Here is a 21660-nt window from a genome sequence, read left to right on the forward strand (position 1 = left end):
ATGTTCATAGAAAATGTGACTCTCAAGAGGAATGTGCTTTGGAAGAATATAAGAACCTTAGCTTTGATTTTAAAACGTCATGAAGCAAACGTAGTGGTGGCACTAGCTCATCCATTGAACCAACCTAGCCTGTAGGTAAAGGCGCTTTGAGTAACTGAAGAAGCATTTTTCATTGCATAATGGTGAATTCAGATGATAACAGGGAAGGAGGCAGCAGTGATGATACTTCTGTTGAAGTGTTTACCTTCAAGCTAAAGAATTTCGTAAAGAAAGTCACAAATTGGAACAAGTGTTCAGTGTTGCTGAAACCAGCCTATACTGAGACAGTCTTTGAAAACACTTAAATGAAATAAACATCAGAGAATGAAGCCATAATCAGTAGACATTTTCACTAGTAATAATTCAAGGAAAAAGAGACAGTGCATCTCATTTTTACTTCTTTTCAAGGCACACTTAAGCAGTTGGTTAGGAGGAAAAGAACTGCCAATCTTTGTACTACTGTAAGGGAAAAAAGCCTAACAGTTTTCCAGTTTTTCACATTCTTTATAATTTTCTTTCTTTTTTCTTCTTCCATAGGGGTTGGAATATAGGGTGTTTGCTGACGGGTGGGGAGCTAGAAAAGGGGATTCTGAGTAAGTTGGGATCAGATTTTTTAGTCTCCTACCTTCAGTTAAGGAATTTGGACTTTATCCTTTAGGCATTTGGGAGCCAGTTGTAATTTTTCATCAGGTAAGTGATGTGATCAGGTTTGATTATTTTTAAGAAAAAGAAGGCTGGAGGATGTAAAGCCGGTGTCAGAAGACCAACCAGTGGGAGGCTACTGTGGTAATCACATCAGGAGGGGAAAACTAAAAGGGGGTGAGCTAAGGTTGCATGGGGGTAAGAAGAAAAGAGGAGCCAGATTTGAGAGGCAGTTTTGAGGTTGACTGGGTCTGGGACTCACCTGATTCAGAGGGATGAAGGAGAGGGAGGGACTGTGGGTGGCCGTGAGGTTGATGGCTTGGGAGATTCAGAAATGGTGACGGCTTTCACCAAATCAAGACTGTAAAAGGTGGAACATGTCTGAGAGGTAAAGACTTTTGGAGGCAATGTCTACTCCAGGTTGTAATGAGAAATGAGACGTATGACAGTGAATCAGGTCAGAAACGTCAAGCATGGGGCAGAGGCCCTGGGTTAGTGCGGGAAGCCTGACACAAAGGAACAGGCGGCCCGAAGAGCAGTGTGAGTGAAGACCGCTTAGTGCAGGAGCTCAGGAGTCTGTCTGTCTCTGCAGGGTCCCGGACACGTGGAGGACAGTTAGTCTGTTTACCCAGTCCGGGAAGGTGAATAGTGTACTTTAGAAATGTAAACATTTCTAGGTTTAAAGAATTAATTGTCACCTATTCGGAGGGAATTCTCTAATCCAGAATCTGTAAATCCCTCCCTTGGACCAAATAAATGCAGCCCTGAATGTACCAGCCACATACCAACATGTGGCAGGGCACGTTGGCTGCTTCCTTGATGTTGACCCTGAGTGAATTTTTTTTTTTTAAAGATAAGATTGTATTTAGGACACTCTGTTTAAGGAAGCAACACAAAACTTACATTTTGTATAAGAAAAGTTTTCATTAGAGATTAGTTTTAATCCTTAAGGGAATAGTACCTTCCTTCCCCCATTCAGAACACATACCAGTCTAGAGTGATGTTTTCCCAATATGTTGAATAATCAAGATTTTAATAATTAGAGCTGCTAATTTTTTTCCTTACCTTTCAAAGTTGTGATTATTCCTTTTGCTCTTTTCTTGAAAAGTTGACTAAAATTCAGTCAGATTTCTTGGAACTTAAACGAACTTAAGCGCCTGTTTCCTTAAAGGTGGCACAGAAGCAAAGGAGATGCAATTTAAATCTGTTGTCTCTAAGGAGAGTATATTGGCTGCTGTTAGGAGATCATTGACTATATGTTATTAACACTCTTGAATTACAGACTTTCTGCAATGTTTTCATTTATTTGAAATTGTCAATATATCAATTTGGGCTTTTGTTACAATGAAACCGCAATAATTTTGTAGTAAGAGAAAGTGCTAGCTAGTTTCCGTTAGAAAGTAATTTCCTTACTGATTACAGGACAACAAATTTAAATCAAAATCAAGGGGAAAAGTTACTGGAAGAAACTAGGTATTTACTTTTTTCTGATTTTGTGATATGAATGCTTTAAGTGTCAAACACAGAGATAAGTTAGGGGGCTCTGTTTCTCATACATTTCTCATAAATGACAACCATGTGATTTCTTCACAGCTAGGTATTTAGTGGTGGGAATGCTTTTGAAATACCTGGCTTCTTTGGTATCTTGGTAACTTAGACCTAGACTCTGAATTGCTGTGTACTTTTAAAATTGTGCATTCCTGCTGATTCATAGACCTACTGAATTCTCCTCCCAAGGGAGAAAGCCTAGGAATGGAGGGACTCCTCACACAGGTCCCTAGGTGGTCCCCCCAGCCATTTTCAGGCCTCAGTTTTTAAAAGGAGTTGGGGGTGTGGAAGGCAGGCAAGGGAGTGGAGAAAGATGCTGTCCTTAAGTTGCCCCTACATTGCAGGGCAACACTGTTTTACTCTCACATAAAAGCGGCTCTAACAGGAATGTGTGGAATGCTCACTTTGTAAATAATTCAGCTTAATGTTTGTTTACTGAAAATGCCTAAATAGATTAGAGTTTAGACAAAAGAGAGACTCCAAGTTTGAAATAAGAATGAGCATGATTGTACACTTTGCTGTCGATGGGAACAGCCTAAAGCCAGTTTCCCTTTGTACTCACTTTTAAAATATGCTGTTTAATTTTAACATAGGGTGGTTTCTGATTTGAACAGCAGTTTTAATCAAAGTGAACTTATGTTTGGCAGTGTGGTAACATACAGCATTTGACATGGGGGAAATATGGGTATAAGTGAAAAATATAATTATGGAGCTGCTGTGGAAATCTTTAGTTACTGTTAAAATAAAAATTAATAGTGGTGCCGTACGTCTTCTGGCCTGCTTTGAAGAAATGTTCTATTTGAAGGGGATGAAGTGGCTGCCTGCATAGGATTTTCATCAGTGAGGTTGAGGCTTTTTCTTTCTTTCTTTGATTTTTTTTTTAATTTAAATGTCCCGCACAAGGTGTGTCTTACACCCATGTGTTTGCACTTATGGTGCATTTTTAAAAATCAAAAGACTTATTTTACACACAGACTAGAGAATCAGACCGCCTGGGTTCAGAATACTTGGTCTGCCACTAACTGCAGATGGTTTGCTTACCCACACCAAACCTAGGATACTTCTCTGTTTAAGACAGTCATTCTAGGAGTTATAACGACCTCACAGAGATACTGTGAGAGTCAAGTGATTTAGTATATGTAAAGTGCTTAGCATTAGAAAGCTTGGCATCTAGTAAGCACTATATAAATGTTTGCAATAGCATGTCATTAGAATGAGTTTCTTATAGTCAGTTCTTAGTTTTTCCTAACAGATAATAGTTAAAGATGAATCTGAAGTTGGAAGCTAGTTTGTAAGGAAACTGTTGTTACTACTGCTGAGTTACTGGATCGTCCAAAAATTATCTAATAATTGAATAAAAATTGTGTTTAGATTTGGAAGGTTCTCTCTCATTTTAGGTGTGTCTGGCCTAGTAATGCATACTTCTTACAAAATAATAAAACTAGATTCTGAGGACCTAGAAGTGTGTCCACTTTCTCTTACCCCACACTTCAAGCTGTGGTTGAACTGTGTAACTTAACAAGATTTTCCTTAGCAAGGGGGATTTGGTTTCTAAGCGGGTGCTTTCTTACTATTTGAATGTTCTCAACTTTGTGAATAGCGCACAGAACATTAGAAGGTCACAGATGTCCTCAGTCGGGGGTTCTGTGTGTACATGATGACTCAGGGCATTAGTGGTAGGGACAGGGTAAATGGGCTGGGAGGGGCCTTATTATTGTTTGCTTTGTGCCAGGTACTATGGAAGGTGTTTTTATATAATTATCATTTTAAGAAATACTAGAACTCTCATTTAAAGATGAGAAACCCAAAGTCAGATTAAATGACCTGCCTCAGGACACACTGATAATAATTGACAGACTCTGGATGAAAACCTAGTCTGTATTGCTCCAGAACTGTCTTTCAGCCATTAGTGCTTAAAATAGTGAGGTGCTTTTTTAGAAGCAGAACAGAAAACTGTCTCCATTCTCTCACCTAGAGGAGCTGGGAAGAAGGGGGGCTGTCTGGCGAGCCCCAGTGTTGCCTGCCCAGACGAGACAGAGAGGTAAGCAAGGCAGCTTGCTGAGTTCTGGGTCTCACCTCTCCTTCACTGGTTACGTAGTAGCACTTGGGGAATGACCCACTTTAAAATCTCATTCCTTGAAACTGGTTAAGGAGGAAGTAAGATAAAATATTACAGTAAAACACTTCAGAATTATGAAACTCATTAGACTCATTTAGAAAATTCTTTGGGAAATTCTCTGATGGTCCAGTGGTTAGGACTCGGTGCTTTCACTGCTGTGGGCCCGGGTTCAATCCCTGGTCGGGGAACTAAGATCCCAGAAGCCACGCAGTGTGGCCAAAAAAAAAAAAAAAGAAGAAAGAAAATTCTTTATAAGTTTACTGTTAGAATTGACTTTCTATTCATTTATCAAGGAATTTAAAGTTATTGGATATCATTTAATCATTGTTTGCCTAATAGAAATTTTAGAATCCTTTTTTTTTTCAGGTATTTTATAGAAAATTTTCAAACAGGAAAAACATGTGAAAGACCAGTATTTCTGTCACCTAGTTTCTAAAATTGTTAGCACTTGTTCATGTGTTTATTTTATAGCTGTCTGCCTATCCTCTCTCCATCTAGTTTTTGTTTGTTTGGGGTGATTATTTGAAGGTAGTCCCTATACTATCCCAGAGATTCTTTTTTAGAAATTAGGTTTATTGTCGTGTGATTCACATACCACAGAATTCAAAAGATCTTTTATAACTTCGAGAACTGGAATCCAGTCTAGGTTCACACCATACATTTGGTTGTATCCTGGTCTCTTTTCTTCTTGACCAGTCCCTTGTCCTCTCCCACCCCACCCCACCTTTTTTTAAGAAGAATATATAATGAGACAAACCAGTTGTCTTGAAGAATGAATCCAGATTCTGAATTTGCCTGATGGTTTTGTCATGGTATCTTTTAACTTGTTCCTCTATGCCCCTTTTTTAGTAGGCTGGAAGTTAGGACTAAAGGTTAGGATTTAGGTTAAACTCTTTTGGCCTATTTCATAGGTGTGATACTTAGCTGCTGTGTACTTACTATTGCATCACATCCATATTAGTGATGGTAGTTTTTCATTGGTTAAAGTGGTAATAAATAGTCCCTTATTAAAAGTGCATTTTCCCCCTACAGTTAAAGTAATTTCTGGGAAGAATAACTTTGGAAGGAGCAAGTATACCTTTCTCCATCTTTCCTTTGCCTTTTAGCATCAATTGATGATCTTGTCTAAAACAGTTTTGTCATTGGAGTTTACAGAATGGTGATTTTCTCATTTATTTTTTATTTATTTAATTTTTCTAGGGATGAATTTAATTTCCTAAAGATGGGGGCTAATGTTCCCTTCCCTTTAATTACTGCTTTCTGGAGTGAGGAGTTGGGTTAGCAGTCATCTCCAGTGCTGGCAAGAGAGCCTTCTCTCCCCGCCCCGCCTTTCATTGTTGTTTTTTGTTTAGTATCATGGACATAAGAATTTTTATTTGTTCAATATTTTACAAACATTATGCTTTTTGATGCTTAAATTCACAAATGAGGTAATGGGAACCAGTGCAAACTGCCTCTTGTGCCCTTTTGACATGACCCCATTTTTCTTTGAGTACTTCTTGCTTTCCGGGATAACAAGATGTCCCAGACCAAACCTTGAACTTCCTGTGTCCCAGACTTGGAATCACCCATTTGTACAAGGAACTCTAGTGAGACAATCCATTTATTTTCAAATCTTTTGTTGACTTCAGTAGATTGATTGATAATATGCATATTATCTACCAGATATAACTTAGTTTTGTTTGTATAGGTTTTCATGGTTTTACAAAGAACTTTTCCATATTTAAAAAATTTTTTTTTCCTTGTTGTTACCCTGTCTCATAAACTAACTGCAGTGTTGGACTAGCAAGAAGTCTGAACGTTTCATTGCTGCAAGAACCTTGGTGGTTTGATACTTCAAAAAATTAAGGAGAAGAATGGAGGGATAATAACATATTACATTTAAAAGAATGACAAGGAGTTTATGTTGGCAAAAGCAGCCATTTATTTATATCAATGACCTTTATGGCTGTATGTGTACGTGATATGTGAGGGAGAGAGTATTTACTGTTATCATCCCTCATATTTCAGAAGAGGAAATAGGTAACATGCTGTCTCAGCCCATTCAAGTTGCTGTAATAGATTATCACAGACTAGGTGGCCTAAACAACAGACATTCATTTCTCAAAGTTCTGGAGGCTGGGAGTCCAAGATCAGGGCACTGGCAGATTTGGTGTCTGGTGAGGACCCGCTTCCTGGTTCATAGACATGTCTCCTTGCTGTGTCCTCACATGGAGGAGGGGCTTATGTATGTTTTTTTTTCATTTAAGCTTTTAACAAAGTTGTGATATTAAAACATTGGTGTCTATTTTCTAGGTAAATTCATAGCTCTGCTAACTTGTTTATAAATCTGAATTCTCATTAATGTACTATATAATGTAGTGGTTATAAGTATAAGGATGTGCTTTAAGAGACTGGACTGGCAGAGTGTATTGTAAATATTTCGTGATCCTAATAGAGTATGAAAATGTATAGAGCACTTGTGTCAAAAGGCTCCTTGAGATGTTCTGTTTGTCTTTTTAGGCAGTATAGTCAGCTTTTAACAATTCTTAAGAGAATATAAACAATGAAGAAAATCAGGGATGCAGGAATGTTTCCTAAGACTTAATTTTGTGGAGCTAGATGTATGTAGATAGCCAGTTAGAACAGAAGGAACCAAATAGAACCACTTTGAACAAGGACGTAAGTGTTAAGTGCATAGTAAACTGAAGGGCAACAAATGAAATAAAAACAAAAAACAGTATATAGTGGATGAAAGACAATGCATCAAAAAAGCTTGTTTTCCAGGAATATTAGGCCTGAATTCTTGGAAAGCCAGGCAGAATTAGGTTTTCTTAGAGAGTTCTGTACATTTAATGTGTGCTTGGGCTGTAATTAAAGGTGACATGATTTCAGCATCTTGATCTTTTTTCCTGGGATCTCTTATTAAATGCTTTTCTAGTTTGCTTGAATCTTAGAAATTACCCATCTGAATTTGTAAACTATACAAGACTCTGGAAACTAAACAAAAAGTTAACAAAAATGAAGCCCAGTGGGCTTGTTGCCTGGAATACCATCCTAGTAAAAGAGTTCAACAAGCTCGTGAAGGAATAGAGAAGGCAAAACTTGATAAAGACAAGTAGGAATTGCTTAGTAAGAATTCTTTGAGAATCAGAGAAAAGTTTGAGTTTGTTTAGATACGGGATCTTTCATATAAACTTGAATCAGTAGGTTCTTCATTGGAATTCTTGTAGATTCTAGATTGAAAATTTTCAATCCTTTATGATTGAATTTTCAATTCTTTAGAGGGATGTTACAGTGTCTTGCACAATTAGAAAATCATTTGTGCTCTTACTTAAATTCTAAAGATTTGGGGCTATATTTTACTTCTTTTGATTTCTACCAGAATACATTTTTTTATATAAAGGGATTTCTCATATACCCTTCATTTCACAGGCAGAACTTTTAGATAGGATTTAATATGTCAACCAAAAAAAGAAAAGAAAAAAAAAAAAAGAAGCAGGAGTCTGCAAATAAGAAAAGAGTCTATTTGGGGTCTTAAGAATTGCAGTTTGGGAGATGCAGAAGATTCGGGTGATCCCAGAAGAGTGTTCCAGGGAAGAGAAAGTTTCATCATAAAGATGAAAAGCCATGAGGTTGTTAAAAGTCACCCGACAAGAATTGTGATTGCCTCTGACTGAAGTCAGAAAATATTTTTGTCCTTAAGAAATCATGAGTTGTTTTAGGATAGGATCCAATAAGTAGATAGGCAATGCTGTCACGAATTTCTGGTAGATGTTCTGGATGGCTTCATCAGGTCAAAGGGTCAGATTCCATCCAGGCTGAGATGTGCGTAAGTCACACTTCTTTAATGGCCCCTTGGCTGTGTTTTAGAGGGCTCTCTTAGCAATACTGACTCCATTTTGATTTTCCTTTCACAAATGTAGGGGAGATTACTAACTACAGTTGTAAACAGCTTACAAACATTTGCAACAACAAAGGTATTAAAATGAATTTAACCAGTGGTATGAACCTTGTTTAGGTGAAAATAAATTAAAATGAAAACAGAACGTTCTTCTTAGGGAAAGCAATGAAATCAGCTATTGCTGATTGCTAAATTTAGATATGATTATAATGTTTATTTTTTTAGGATTTGACTTTAATTTTCCCCCTTCAAAACTGAAATGAGGTTAAGCTCTTAATTATTTGGTATTAGACTAATGAATAATTCCAAACCTCTGTTTTCAGTTTTCTTTTCAATAGCTGCCAGTGTATGTTTGAACCTTGAAATGGAAGCTGATTAACATTTTTAAGGGTTGTCTTCATCTTCAAAATAAACATAGACTGCTTCTGTATGATCTTGATTAAATATTTGTGTAAAACCAGGCCAGTGAGGGTGGGGACTATTTTGTTTCCTTGCGTCATATGGTTTTCATTAAGTTTTTTGCATTTAAGTCAGTTTTATTTTTCAGTTGATGTAGGCACAGAGAGTTGTCTTGTAGGTTGCTTTAGGTCATTGAGTCATTGCTGCCTTGCAGTAACCCTGACAGATTTCATAAGCTGCTAAATTTTTATCAGTCCCGTCTTAGATGTCAAGACATCCAGACTTAGATGTCAAAACAACTTCCATCTGATGGTGGTTAATATCTGTGCCTCACATGTACAGTATGATTAACTGTCTTTTACGTTACATTTATACCAAGGTTAAGAAAGGGAAGTACATTTAATTTCTTTCAAGTCTCGGACCTCTATCTAAACTTTCTCATTTGTAGTGTTGTAGTCAGTGGTTAACAATGATTCAAATCCAGAACTCTGGATTTTTTATTCCTGTTGTAAACATAATACATCATATTGCCACTACTTCTATTTTACAAATAAAACAAAAACCTTTAATTCTTATGATGTCTTAACATTTAATGAAATCTATCTAGGGATCACCCTAGGCAAATTTTACAACAAATGACACATTTGGAATTTGCTTCAAGCTTTCTCCTTTTCTTATATTAATCTCTGATCCACCTTTTCTTTGTGGGCTCCAAGCATTTAGGAGGTTTTCTACTTAATGGTTAAGTCATCTTTATGGAAAAGATCCAGTAAGTTGAAATTATGTAAATCTGTTGTGTGAGATAATTTGCCTAAGTTTTGACTTTCTTAGAAATTATCTGAAAGTGTATTCAGTTGTTTTCAGTGTACTTTAGTCCTCATTCTACTGTGTAATTTTTAGGTTATAACAGATGACTTAGTAATATATTGTGTTCATATTGATTAAGTTGTAGAGCAGTGTAGTATTATGGAAAGAACTTGGGCTTTGGAATCAAATGGATCTGGATTTAAGTATTGACTCAGCCATTTATTAACTCTGACTTAAATAAGTTGCTTCACTTCTTTGAGCCTTAGTTTCCTTATTAAAGATGAGAAGGACGATGGCAATCTGGCTAGGAAACTTAAGAGAATTAGAAGCAAGGGAATATTATATAAAGTGTCTGGCACATAACAGCTTCATAGTATAATTCTTTTTTTCATTGAATAAGTTAGAAAGGAAAGCAGAATCATTATGGTTAATAAAACCAGAAAGGTTTCTTGGGGGAGATTTTTTTAGGAAGATGTTGGAAGAGGCCTGTAAAACTTGGGGATTTGTGGAAATGATTGAAGAATAGTTGGTTTTCTCCTTGTTGTCCTGTTTTTTCCTTCTTAAATTAATTTTTACTTCGGCATGTAGTTTAGAAGACCACATTTTGCCAAAAAGTTCATTATCAAATAAAGCAGTTTTCTGCCCCATTCTGTCTACTCTGCATGGCTCTGACCCCAGGGCAACCTGGGCAACCAGGACAGCTGGCTCCTGTGGCTAGTTCTGCTGGCACTTACACATCTCATATTCCCAGCTATCCCAGAGCCAGATCCTTTGATTTGTCAATTTGAGGTGTTACCTATTGGCTTTCTCTTATTGTAGGCAAATATTTCATTCCTCTTACACAGTCTGTTTCCTCCCGGCTGTCCTTTCAATATAGTTAGTTTATAATTTTTTGCTAATTCAGTGTTCAACATATATTATTATGCCTGTACAAATATTATTTACAGCTGAAGATTGTAATATTCCTTACTTATGTTTCCTTTCTGTTTTTCCTGAAATGAATAATTGCCTTGATTTTCATATTTAACTTCCACAATTTATTTAGTTTTTTAAAATCAAATTACCTCAGGTAATGTATCTATTATAAAAACTTTCTTGGAGACATTCTCTCCTAGAATCCTCTATTTTCCTTCTTCTGGGTTGATTGCTCTCTTGGGCCGCTTCACAGTTGTCATCCTGGGACGTAAATTTCTTCTGATCCTTGGAATGTCTGCTGGATTGGATTCCCTATTTCCTGGATCTCGTATCTTCTTCTTTCTTGGTTTACTCCCACTGTTTCGGTAAAGCATACCCTCTAGGGGTTTCGTCCAGTTAAAATGATGGGACTGTGGCAGTTGGCTGGTGATGACAGCTCTCAGCAGCCTTTCCCGAGGTCACTGCTGCAAACTTTCCTCCCTGCCTGACTGTAGTCACCGTGCTGGAGTCTCCATTCGGTCTCATCCTGGACATGTCCTTCTCTTTCCTGTGTTGAATATCCTTATTTTTTTCTTATCCTGTGTCTTTCTCTTCTTGATTTACTCCACCTTTTTGTGGAGGACATTCTCAGTAGTTTCTCGAGAAAGGCTTGATTGGAAGTAAAGTTTTGGGTACCTCATGTGTCTGAAAGTGCCTCTATTCTGTCCTCACACTTGAATAACAGTGCATCTGGGTATTAAATGTTCAATTGGAAATTCTTTTCTTTTAGCATTTGGAAAGCATTCATCTATTGCTTTTTTGCTTCCAGTGGTGCTGTACGAAAATCTGAATCTTATTCTGATTTCTGATCACCTGTATGTATGTGATTTATTTGTTTACTTTCTGGCAGCTTATAGCACATTCTTTTAGCACCCCTTTGTTCTGAAATTTTACATGGTGTCCTTGATGTGGCTCAATTTTTCTTTAGTGTTTTGGACATTCAGGAGGGCTCTTTTCACTCTGGAAATGTGTTTCCTTCACTTTTTGGGAAATATTCTTGAAGTATTTCACCAATTTTCCTCCTCTCCATTTTTGCATATCTCTGTCTGTAGACCTGTTGTTTGTATGTTAAACCTTTTGGACTGGTTCTCCGATTATCTTACTTTTTCTTCTGTTTTCCATCACGTTTTTCTTTTTACTCTTTTCTGCGTGATTTCCTTAACTTCATCTTCTCACCCTTATAATATTTTTTTTATTTCTGCCATCATGTTTTAAATTTCAAGCTCTTTGTTATTCTCTTAATGTTTATTTTAAAATAGTAACTGTTCTCGCTTTGTGGATGCAACATAATCTTCTAACTCTTCAAGGATATTAATGGTATTTCCCCCTAAACTTTCTTTATTTTAGTAGTTTCTTTCTTTTTATTTTTTAAAGAAATAAGTGAAAAAGCTCAGTTCCCACTCTTCTCCAGTGATCATATCAGGAGGATTATGAGAAATACTATTAATATGGACTATGCCCCAGGGATTAAAAACCAAACCACACCCAGGCAGTATTGTCCTGTCATGCATTTTGTCCTAGCAGAATCATCTTGTTTTCCCCAGAGCTTCTTGTTTTTGTAAAAGACACTAAAAGCAACTGACTAAAGTTTATCCAGTATATTCTTTTTTTAATTTAATTTAATTTATTTTTAAGCAGCAGATTCTTATTAGTTATCTATTTTATACATATTAGTGTGTATATGGCAATCGCAATCTCCCAATTCATCCCACCACCACCCTTCCCCCCCACCACTTCCCCCCCTTGGTGTCCATACGTTTGTTCTCTACATCTGTGTCTCAATTTCTGCCCTGCAAACCGGTTCATCTGTACCATTTTTCTAGGTTCCACATATATGCGTTGATATACGATATTTGTTTTTCTCTTTCTGACTTAACTTCACTCTATATGACAGACTCTAGATCCATCCATGTCACTACAAATGACTCAATTTCGTTCCTTTTTATGGCTGAGTAATATTCCATTGTATATATGTACCACATCTTCTTTATCCATTCATCTGTCGATGGGCATTTAGCTTGCTTCCATGACTTGGCTATTATAAATAGTGCTGCAATGAACATTGGGGTGCATGTGTCTTTTTGAATTATGGTTTTCTCTGGGTATATGCCCAGTAGTGGGATTACTGGGTCATATGGTAGTTCTATTTTTAGTTTTTTAAGGAACCTCCATACTGTTCTCCATAGTGGCTGTATCAATTTACATTCCCACCAACAGTGCAAGAGGGTTCCCTCTTCTCCACACCCTCTCCAGCATTTGTTGTTTGTAGATTGTCTGTGGATGCCCATTCTAACTGGTGTGAGGTGATACCTCATTGTAGTTTTGATTTGCATTTCTCTAATAATTAGTGATGTTGAGCAGCTTTTCATGTGCTTCTTGGCCATCTGTATGTCTTCTTTGGAGAAATGTCTATTTAGGTCCTTTTTTGGATTGGGTTGTTTGTTTTTTTTAATATTGAGCTGCATGAGCTGTTTATATATTTTGGAGATTAATCCTTTGTCCATTGATTCCTTTGCAAATATTTTCTCCCATTCTGAGGGTTGTCTTTTCGTCTGATTTGTAGTTTCCTTTACTTTGCAAAAGCTTTTAAGTTTCATTAGGTTCCATTTGTTTATTTTTATTCTTATTTCCATTACTCTAGGAGGTGGATCAAAAAAGATCTTGCTGTGATTTATATCAAAGAGTGTTCTTCCTATGTTTTCCTCTAAGAGTTTTATAGTGTCTGGTCTTACATTTAGGTCTCTAATCCATTTTGAGTTTATTTTTGTGTATGGTGTTAGGGAGTGTTCTAATTTCATTCTTTTACATGTAGCTCTCCAGTTTTCCCAGCACCACTTATTGAAGAGACTGTCTTTTCTCCATTGTATATCCTTGCCTCCTTTGTCATAGATTAGTTGACCATAGGTGCATGGGTTTATCTCTGGGCTTTCTATCCTGTTCCATTGATCTATATTTCTGTTTTTGTGCCAGTACCATACTGTCTTGATTACTGCAGCTTTGTAGTATAGTCTGAAGTCAGGGAGTCTGATTCCTCCAGCTCCGTTTTTTTCCCTCAAGACTGCTTTAGCTATTCGGGATCTTTTGTGTCTCCATACAAATTTTAAGATTTTTTGCTCTAGTTCTGTAAAAAATGCCATTGGTAATTTGATAGGGATTGCACTGAATCTGTAGATTGCTTTGAGTAGTATAGCAATCTTTCACAATATTGATTCTTCCCATCCAAGAACATGGTATATCTCTCCATCTGTTGGTATCATCTTTAATTTCTTTCAGCAGTGTCTTATAGTTTTCTGAGTACTTTATTCCTAGGTATTTTATTCTTTATGTTGCAATGGTAAATGGGATTGTTTCCTTAATTTCTGTTTCTGATCTTTTGTTGTTAGTGTATAGGAATGCAAGAGATTTCTGTGCATTAATTTTGTATCCTGCAATTTTACCAAATTTATTGATTAGCTCTAGTAGTTTTCTGGTGGCCTCTTTAGGATTCTCTATGTATAGTATCATGTCATCTGCAAACAGTGACAGTTTTACTTCTTCTTTTCCAATTTGTGTTCCTTTTATTTCTTTTTCTTCTATGATTGCCATGGCTAGGACTTCCAAAGCTATGTTGAATAATAGTGGTGAAAGTGGACATCCTTGTCTTGTTCCTGATCTTAGAGGAAATGCTTTCAGTTTTTCACCATTGAAAATGATGTTTGCTATGGGTTTGTCATATATGGCCTTTATTATGTTGAGGTAGGTTCCCTCTGTGCCCATTTTCTGGAGAGTTTTTATCATAAATGGGTGTTGAATTTTGTCAAAAACTTTTTCTGCATCTATTGAGATGATCATATGGGTTTTCTTTTTCAATTTCTTAATATGGTTATCACATTGATTGATTTGCATATATTGAAGAATCCTTGCATCCCTGGGATAAATCCCACTTGATCATGATGTATGATCCTTTTAATGTGTTGTTGGATTCTGTTTGTTATTATTTTGTTGAGGATTTTTGTATCTATATTCATCAGTGATATTGGTCTGTAATTTTATCTTTTTATAGTATCTTTGTCTAGTTATGATATCAGGGTGATGGTGGCCTCGTAGAATGAGTTTGGGAGTGTTCCTTCCTCTGCAATTTTTTGGAAGAGTTTGAGAAGGATGGGTGTTAGCTCTTCTCTAAATATTTGATAGAATTCACCTGTGAAACCATCTAGTCCTGGACTTTTGTTTGTTGGAAGATTTTTAATCACAATTTCAATTTCAGTACTTGTGATTGTTCTGTTCATATTTTCTATTTCTTCCTTGTTCAGTTTTGGAAGGTTATACCTTTCTAAAAGTTTGTCCATTTCTTCCAGGTTGTCCATTTTATGGGCATAGGGTTGCTTGTAGTAGTCTCTTAGGATGCTTTGCATTTCTGCGGTATCTGTTGTAACTTCTCCTTTTTCATTTCTAATTTTATTAATTTGAGTCCTCTCCCTCTTTTTCTTGATGAGTGTGGCTAATGGTTTATCGATTTTGTTTATGTTTTCAAAGAACCAGCTTTTAGTTTTATTGATTTTTGCTATTGTCTTCTTTGTTTCTGTTTCATTTATTTGTGCTCTGATCTTTATGATTTCTTTCCTTCTACTAAATTTGGGTTTTGTTTGTTCTTCTTTCTCTAGTTCCTTTAGGTGTAAGGTTAGGTTGTTTATTTGAGATGTTTCTTGTTTCTTGAGGTAGGATTGTATTGCTATAAACTTCCCTCTTAGAACTTCCTTTGCTGCATCCCATAGGTTTTGGTTCGTCGCGTTTTCATTGTTATTTGTCTCTAGGTATTTTTTGATTTCCTCTTTGATTTCTTCAGTGATACCTTGGTTATTTAGTAAACGTATTGTTTAGCCTCCATGTGATTGTGTTTTTTACATTTTTTCCCTGTAATTGATTTCTAATTTCATAGCATTGTCAGAAAAGATGCTTGAAATGATTTCAATTTTCTTAAATTTACTGAGGCTTGATTTGGGACCCAAGATGTGATCTATCCTGGAGAATGTTCCGTGTGCACTTGAGAAGAAAGTGTAATCTGCTGTTTCGGGATGGAATGTCCTATAAATATCAATTAAATCTATCTGGTCTATTGTGTCATTTAAAGCTTCTGTTACCTTATTAATTTTCTGTTTGGATGATCTGTCCATTGGTGTAAGTGAGGTGTTAAAGTCCCCCACTATTACTGTGTTACTGTCAATTTCCTCTTTTATAGCTGTTAGCAGTTGCCTTATGTATTGATGTGCTCCTATGTTGGGTGCATATATATGTATAATTATTATGTCTTCTTCTTGGATTGATTCCTTGATCATTATGTACTGTCCTTTCCTTGTCTCTTGTAACATTCTTTATTTTAAAGTCTATTTTATCTGGTATGAGTATTGCTACTCCAGCTTTCTTTTGATTTCCGTTTGCATGGAATACCTTTTTCCATCCCCTCACTTTCAGTCTGTATGTGTCCCTAGGTCTGAAGTGGGTCTGTCATAGACAGCATATATATGGGTCTTGTTTTTGTATCCATTCAGCAAGCCTGTGTCTTTTGGTTGGAGCATTTAATCCGTTCATGTTTAAGGTAATTATCAATATGTGTGCTCCTATTACCATTTTCTTAATTGCTTTGGGTTTGTTTTTGCAGGTCCTTTTCTTCTCTTGTGTTTCCCATTTAGAGAAGTTCCTTTAGCATTTGTTGTAGAGCTGGTTTGGTGGTGCTGAATTCTCTTAGCTTTTGCTTGTCTGTAAAGCTTTTGACTTCTGCATGGAATCTGAATGAGATGCTTGCCAGGTAGAGTAATCTTGGTTGTAGGTTCTTCCTTTTCATCACTTTAAATGTGTCATGCCACTCCCTTCTGGCTTGTAGAGTTTTATGCTGAGAAATCAGCTGTTAACTTTATGGGAGATCCATTGTATGTTATTTGTCATTTTTCCCTTTCTGCTTTCAGTAATTTTTCTTTGTCTTTAATTTTTTCCAGTTTGATTACTATGTGTCTCGGCGTGTTCCTCCTTGGATTTATCTTGTATGGGACTCTCTGCGCTTCCTGGACTTGGGTGGCTATTTTCTTTCCCATGTTAGGGAAGTTTTCGGCTATAATCTCTTCAGATATTTTCTCTGGTCCTTTCTCTCTCTCTTCTCCTTCTGGGACCCCTGTAATGCGATTGTTGTTGTGTTTAATGTTATCCCAGAGGTCTCTTAGGCTGTCTTCATTTCTTTTGATTCTTTTTTCTTTATCCTGTTCCACAGCAGTGAATTCCACCATTCTGTCTTCCAGGTCACTTATCTGCTCTTCTGCCTCAGTTATTCTGTTGTTGATTCCTTCTAGTGTATTTTTCATTTCAGTTATTGTATTGTTCATCTCTGTTTATTTTTTAATTCTTCTAGGTCTTTGTTAAACATTTCTTGAATCTTCTCGATCTTTGCCTCCATTCTTTTTCTGAGGTCCTGGATCATTTTCATTATCATTATTCTGAATTCTTTTTCTGGAAGGTTGCCTATCTGCACTTCATTTAGTTGTTTTTCTGGGGTTTTATCTTGTTCCTTCATCTGGTACATAGCCCTCTGCCTTTTCATCTTGTCTGTCTTTCTGTGAATGTGGTTTTTGTTCCACAGTCTGCAGGATTGTAGTTCTTCTTGCTTCTGCTGTCTGCCTGAATAGTTTCTTTTTCCTGCAAGTTGCTTTTTATCTTTTTATTTTTCATTTATTTATTTATTGAATTTTATTTTATTTATTTTTTATACAGCAGGTTCTTATTAGTTATCTATTTTATACATATTAGTGTACTATATGTCAATCCAATCTCCCACGCAAGTTGCTTTTTAAATGTTTGTGTTTGTTTATGTTATTCTGTGTCTTCTTTCTGATAAACCTTAGTTGTCTGTTCATGACTAGAACAAATAATCCTAAAAAGGTTACCGGACACTCTGAGTATGTGGATATTGTCCACATGACATGTGAGCTTTAATGTAGGCTTCTCTCAGTGGGTTATTTATTATTAACTGGTCAGATTTTCTAGAGTATTCCTGATCTCCTGCCTGGAGAAAAAAATCTGCTGACCAGCATTTTGGGAGCCCAATGTGAGCATAAGGCTGGGACTCACGTTGGGGGTGGAGAGTGTGTGTGTGTGTATGTGTAACCTAATCCCTTGGTTTTGGTACTGCACCTATGCCTTCATCTGTGCTAGCTCATAACCTCTCCAGGGGTTAAACCTCAAGTGTTCTGCCCGGGGAGGGTGGAGTGGGGAGCGGATCTAGACCTGATTGTTTCTTAAGATAACTTTCACCCAATTCTCTTTATTTTGGTTCCTCTGTTCCTACCCTCACTTCCAGAAGTACCCAGAACTGCCCGTTTCTAGGTTTTGGTTTTTTTCCCCTGAACATTCTGCAGCGTGAATTGGGTTAGCTGTCAGCCTGACAGTTGCAGTTGTAGGATTCACCTTCCTTGGCTTTGCCAAGACAGTTTCCTCCAGTCCATCTGCTTCCACCTTCTAAAATTTTGTTGCTGTTTTTTCTCTTTGGATCTTGTCCTAGTGGATTATGTCTTTAAAACAACAGTCACTTTTTTGTTGCTTAAGCTGTGCAGTTGAGCAGGACTAGTTGTTTATGTTCAAACAGCCACCTTAACACGGATCCCCTTCCTTTTTTCTTGCTGCATATTTATTCAGCATGTGGAGGCATTAGAAGTTAAAGGGTCATCTTGAGAGATGTTTTTTTTCTTGAGCTGCCATCTTGAGAGATACTATAGAAAATACCTGGTTTTTTGTTTGTTTGTTTGTTTGTTTTGTGGTACGCGGGCCTCTCACTGTTGTGGCCTCTCCCGTTGCGGAGCACAGGCTCTCGACGCGCAGGCCCAGCGGCCACAGCTTACGGGCCCAGCCGCTCCGTGGCATGTGGTATCTTCCCGGACCGGGGCATGAACCTGTGTCCCCTGCGTCGGCAGGCGGACTCTCAACCACTGTGCCACCAGGGAAGCCCGAAAATACCTGTTTTTAAACTATATTAACCTACACTTGTTAGTACTAAATTTTATGTTGTCAGTTTTTTTCTCCATATTGTTGCTTTGTGGTATAAAAATGCCACTGTAATGTAGCTTGAATGATGGCAGTCTGTCAAGCATCCAGTGCTGTGTCTGACATTGGATTCCAAAATCTGAAATCTTTTCTCTCTCAGCCATAAAGTGTACTTAGTCTTACAGCAGTGAAAGAAAACTGTCACTAAGAAATATTTGTCCTTTTATTTGGTGGTTCTCAGGCTTTAGTGAGCATCAGAAGCACTGATTGGCTTATTAAAACAGATTAAACCAGAGTTTCTGATTCAGTAGGTACGGAACAGGGCCCAAGTTTTGGGGGTCTTTTTTTTTTTAATGTTTCTGTATTTATGGGCCTGAGATTGTGAATTCCTAACTAGTGATGCTGATGCTGGTGTGAGGGCCACACTTTGAGACTGACTGAAGCAGACTGTGTGAGTACTTGAAAACCAGAACGCCACCACCAAGACCCCCAGTAAAGCTTTACTTCATTATCTTCAAGTTGGACAGTTGAGCAGAGCTTTGAATTTATTCTGTGATCGCTCTCTTTGCCTGAAACATACGTCTACTTGATCGTGTTGATGGAGACAGTAGGTCTCACCATTTTAATTAATGAATCCTTTCCTTTGGTCCACTGTTACCCTTTCTTTCTTTCTGAGCTGCCTGGTTAAGATTGTCCTCGTCTCCCCTTCTTCCTTCCCTCCTTTCTTGTGGTGCCTGCAACCCTGTGATGCGGCAGAAGTTGGCTGTCAGGGTGAGCTCTCATGTAGAAGCAAGTCTGCGTTGAGGTCGGTCACGTGGGGTCTGCCTGCTCCGGGTCGGTAACGTGTTCATAGCATGTTGGGTGTAGTTATTTAAACATGGAGCCTTATTACCATGAAGGTTGTGCATACTCGCATGTAAACACAAACATTCATGTCAGGCTGTCTTTACTAGCTAGTCATTTGTGTGTGCCTATACCAGGAAGCATACACTTTTTAGAATTTAATTGAAAACTTTGAATAATTAATTTGGCAGGAGAAGTGTTACAGTTATTGGTTCTAAGTGGATCTCTGTTCATTGGGAGCAACTCTCTCTTACTTAAGTAAGGTGAGGAGGTTGGCAAAGAAAACTTCAGTTGAATCAGGGAAAATGGCCTTTTATCCAGTTAGGTAATTTAATCTGACAGAAGCAGAAATCGTTTCTAGGAATGTAGGTTTGACACTGTAGAGACGAGGGATGGGGAGGTGTTAGCATCCTCCGTGAGCCGCGTTATAAATTGCCTTTCTACTTCATTACTGTCTATCAGTGCAGCGTGAAGAGCATTGGAACTGTTTTACTATTGGGTTTAACCTAGCACAGATGTTTTTGTTTCTTTATGCTGGTTAAATTATAGTACAAAGTGCACTGTTTGATTCACTAAGTCATTTCTGAAATCTTTGCTCACATTTATATGCTGTCCAGTCTTTGGGTTCTACTGAGGGACAAGCCCTGGGGAGTAAGCCAATAGGAGATTTTTCCTGTTTGTAATAGTGTCCTTTTTTTTTTTTTTTTTTTAATGGTATGACTGTCTCAGGGCTATATTTTTTAAAATAAAAGATAACTTCAGCAGAATTAGATAAGTAATCTCTTAACCCAGTAAATGTCTTTAACACCTTTTCCCTTAATAATTGCTTTTTATATGATTAATGGCTCCCATAAGGTAACAGTATTTTCTAACCAAATGGGTTCTCATACATTTAGAGAGATTTTTTCCACATTGTGTATTTCTGTGAATGGCATAAGTAGAAGAGCACAGACTGTTAGCTCCATGAAGACAGGGACTTTGTTTTGTTCATCACTCTGTTTCTAACACAAAGAAAGGTATTTGATGTGCAGTTCTCAGTAAATATTTGTGGAATGAAGGAAAGAAACCAGTTTAGAGTTCAGCATCCTGCATTACTTAATTAATGCCACAAGGTGGTACTGTTGTAGCATGAAAGAAGAGGCTGTAGTTCTTAGCCTCTCTTACATAGTTTTATATAAATCCTATGAATAAACAAAATGAATTGACTACCTATTATGTTTATTGCCTGTTTCAGATACTTATGGTTTTAGCATGTGATTAGTCTTTTGAGTCCATGATTTGGGCAGGCAGTGAGATCATAACCTAAATAAAGAACATTTGGTTCAAATTTTTATCAAATGTTAAATGAGATAGCATCTGTTAAAACCTAGCACAGTATCAGGTTAGTTTCATTTTCTTGCCTTTAATTTATTTTGAGTTAAAAACCTTTGTTAAATTTCTCTTTGTGTTAAAATAATTTGCCAAACATTTTCTAATAAGTTATCACTGGATGTTAAACGATATTTTGTAAGTCTATTTTGATTGTCAGAAGATGTTAAAAATTGATACCAAACCTAGATTTTACTGTATTATACCCTCCACTGCAAAAATAAAAAAAAAAAGTTTAATTCTGCTCCATGGTTCTTTTATAAGGCTGAAATTTTTTTTTTTTTTTTTTGCGGTATGCGGGCCTCTCACTGTTGGGGCCTCTCCCGTTACGGAGCACAGGCTCCGGATGCGCAGGCTCAGTGGCCATGGCTCACAGGCACAGCCGCTCCGTGGCATGTGGGATCTTCCCGGACCAGGGCACGAACCCGTGTCCCCTGCATCGGCAGGCGGACTCTCAACCACTGTGCCACCAGGGAAGCCCAAGGCTGAAATATTTTAACATAGTACTACATATTTGTGCATATATGATCATAGTGTATAAATAAAGTCAGTCTATAATTTGTCTTGATTTCACTCCTATTATAAAAGTGTTGACAGGTTTGTTTTATAGCTTGGAATTTTAAAATTTCCTTATGATGAAATTGACTTCTGAATATTTTGATTGTATAATTTTCCACAGACTGAAGCAAAATCAGAAGAGGGCCCAGGATGGACTATCCTACGTGATAATTTCATGATGGGAGCATCCATGAAAGACTGGGACAAAGAAAGTGATGGACCAGATGACAACAGACTGGGGTCTGGAAGTGACTCTGACACATAAAGCTATATAAGAAACACAGTTTCCATTTTATTTTTCCTAGAAAAATACTCATGCTCTGAAAGTTGGGGAATTATAAAGACACCATCTGTAAGAGAGCTAAAAGACTTTCACTATTATCAACTTTGGTGTTTCTCTTTTTCATGTAAACTTGGTTAAAATGATATTTCAAACCTTGTATAATTTTAAGCATTGTTCTTTAGAACGTTTGTAGAAATAAATAATTCTACTTGA

General features: G+C 37.1%; 1 protein-coding gene across 1 annotated transcript in view; it reads left to right on the forward strand.

Annotated features, from left to right (window-relative positions):
* Positions 1–21660, forward strand: part of RRP15 (ribosomal RNA processing 15 homolog) — a 46288-nt gene extending 24628 nt beyond the window's left edge. Inside the window, exon 5 of the mRNA XM_081224016.1 lies at positions 21286–21660. Coding sequence (XP_081080142.1) covers positions 21286–21429 — 144 coding nt within the window. The 3' untranslated portion in view covers positions 21430–21660. The remainder of the gene's footprint in view (positions 1–21285) is intronic.

Source organism: Mesoplodon bidens (assembly GCF_964165515.1).
Source record: "Mesoplodon bidens genome assembly, chromosome: 2".
NCBI classification, from domain to species: Eukaryota; Metazoa; Chordata; class Mammalia; order Artiodactyla; family Ziphiidae; genus Mesoplodon; species Mesoplodon bidens.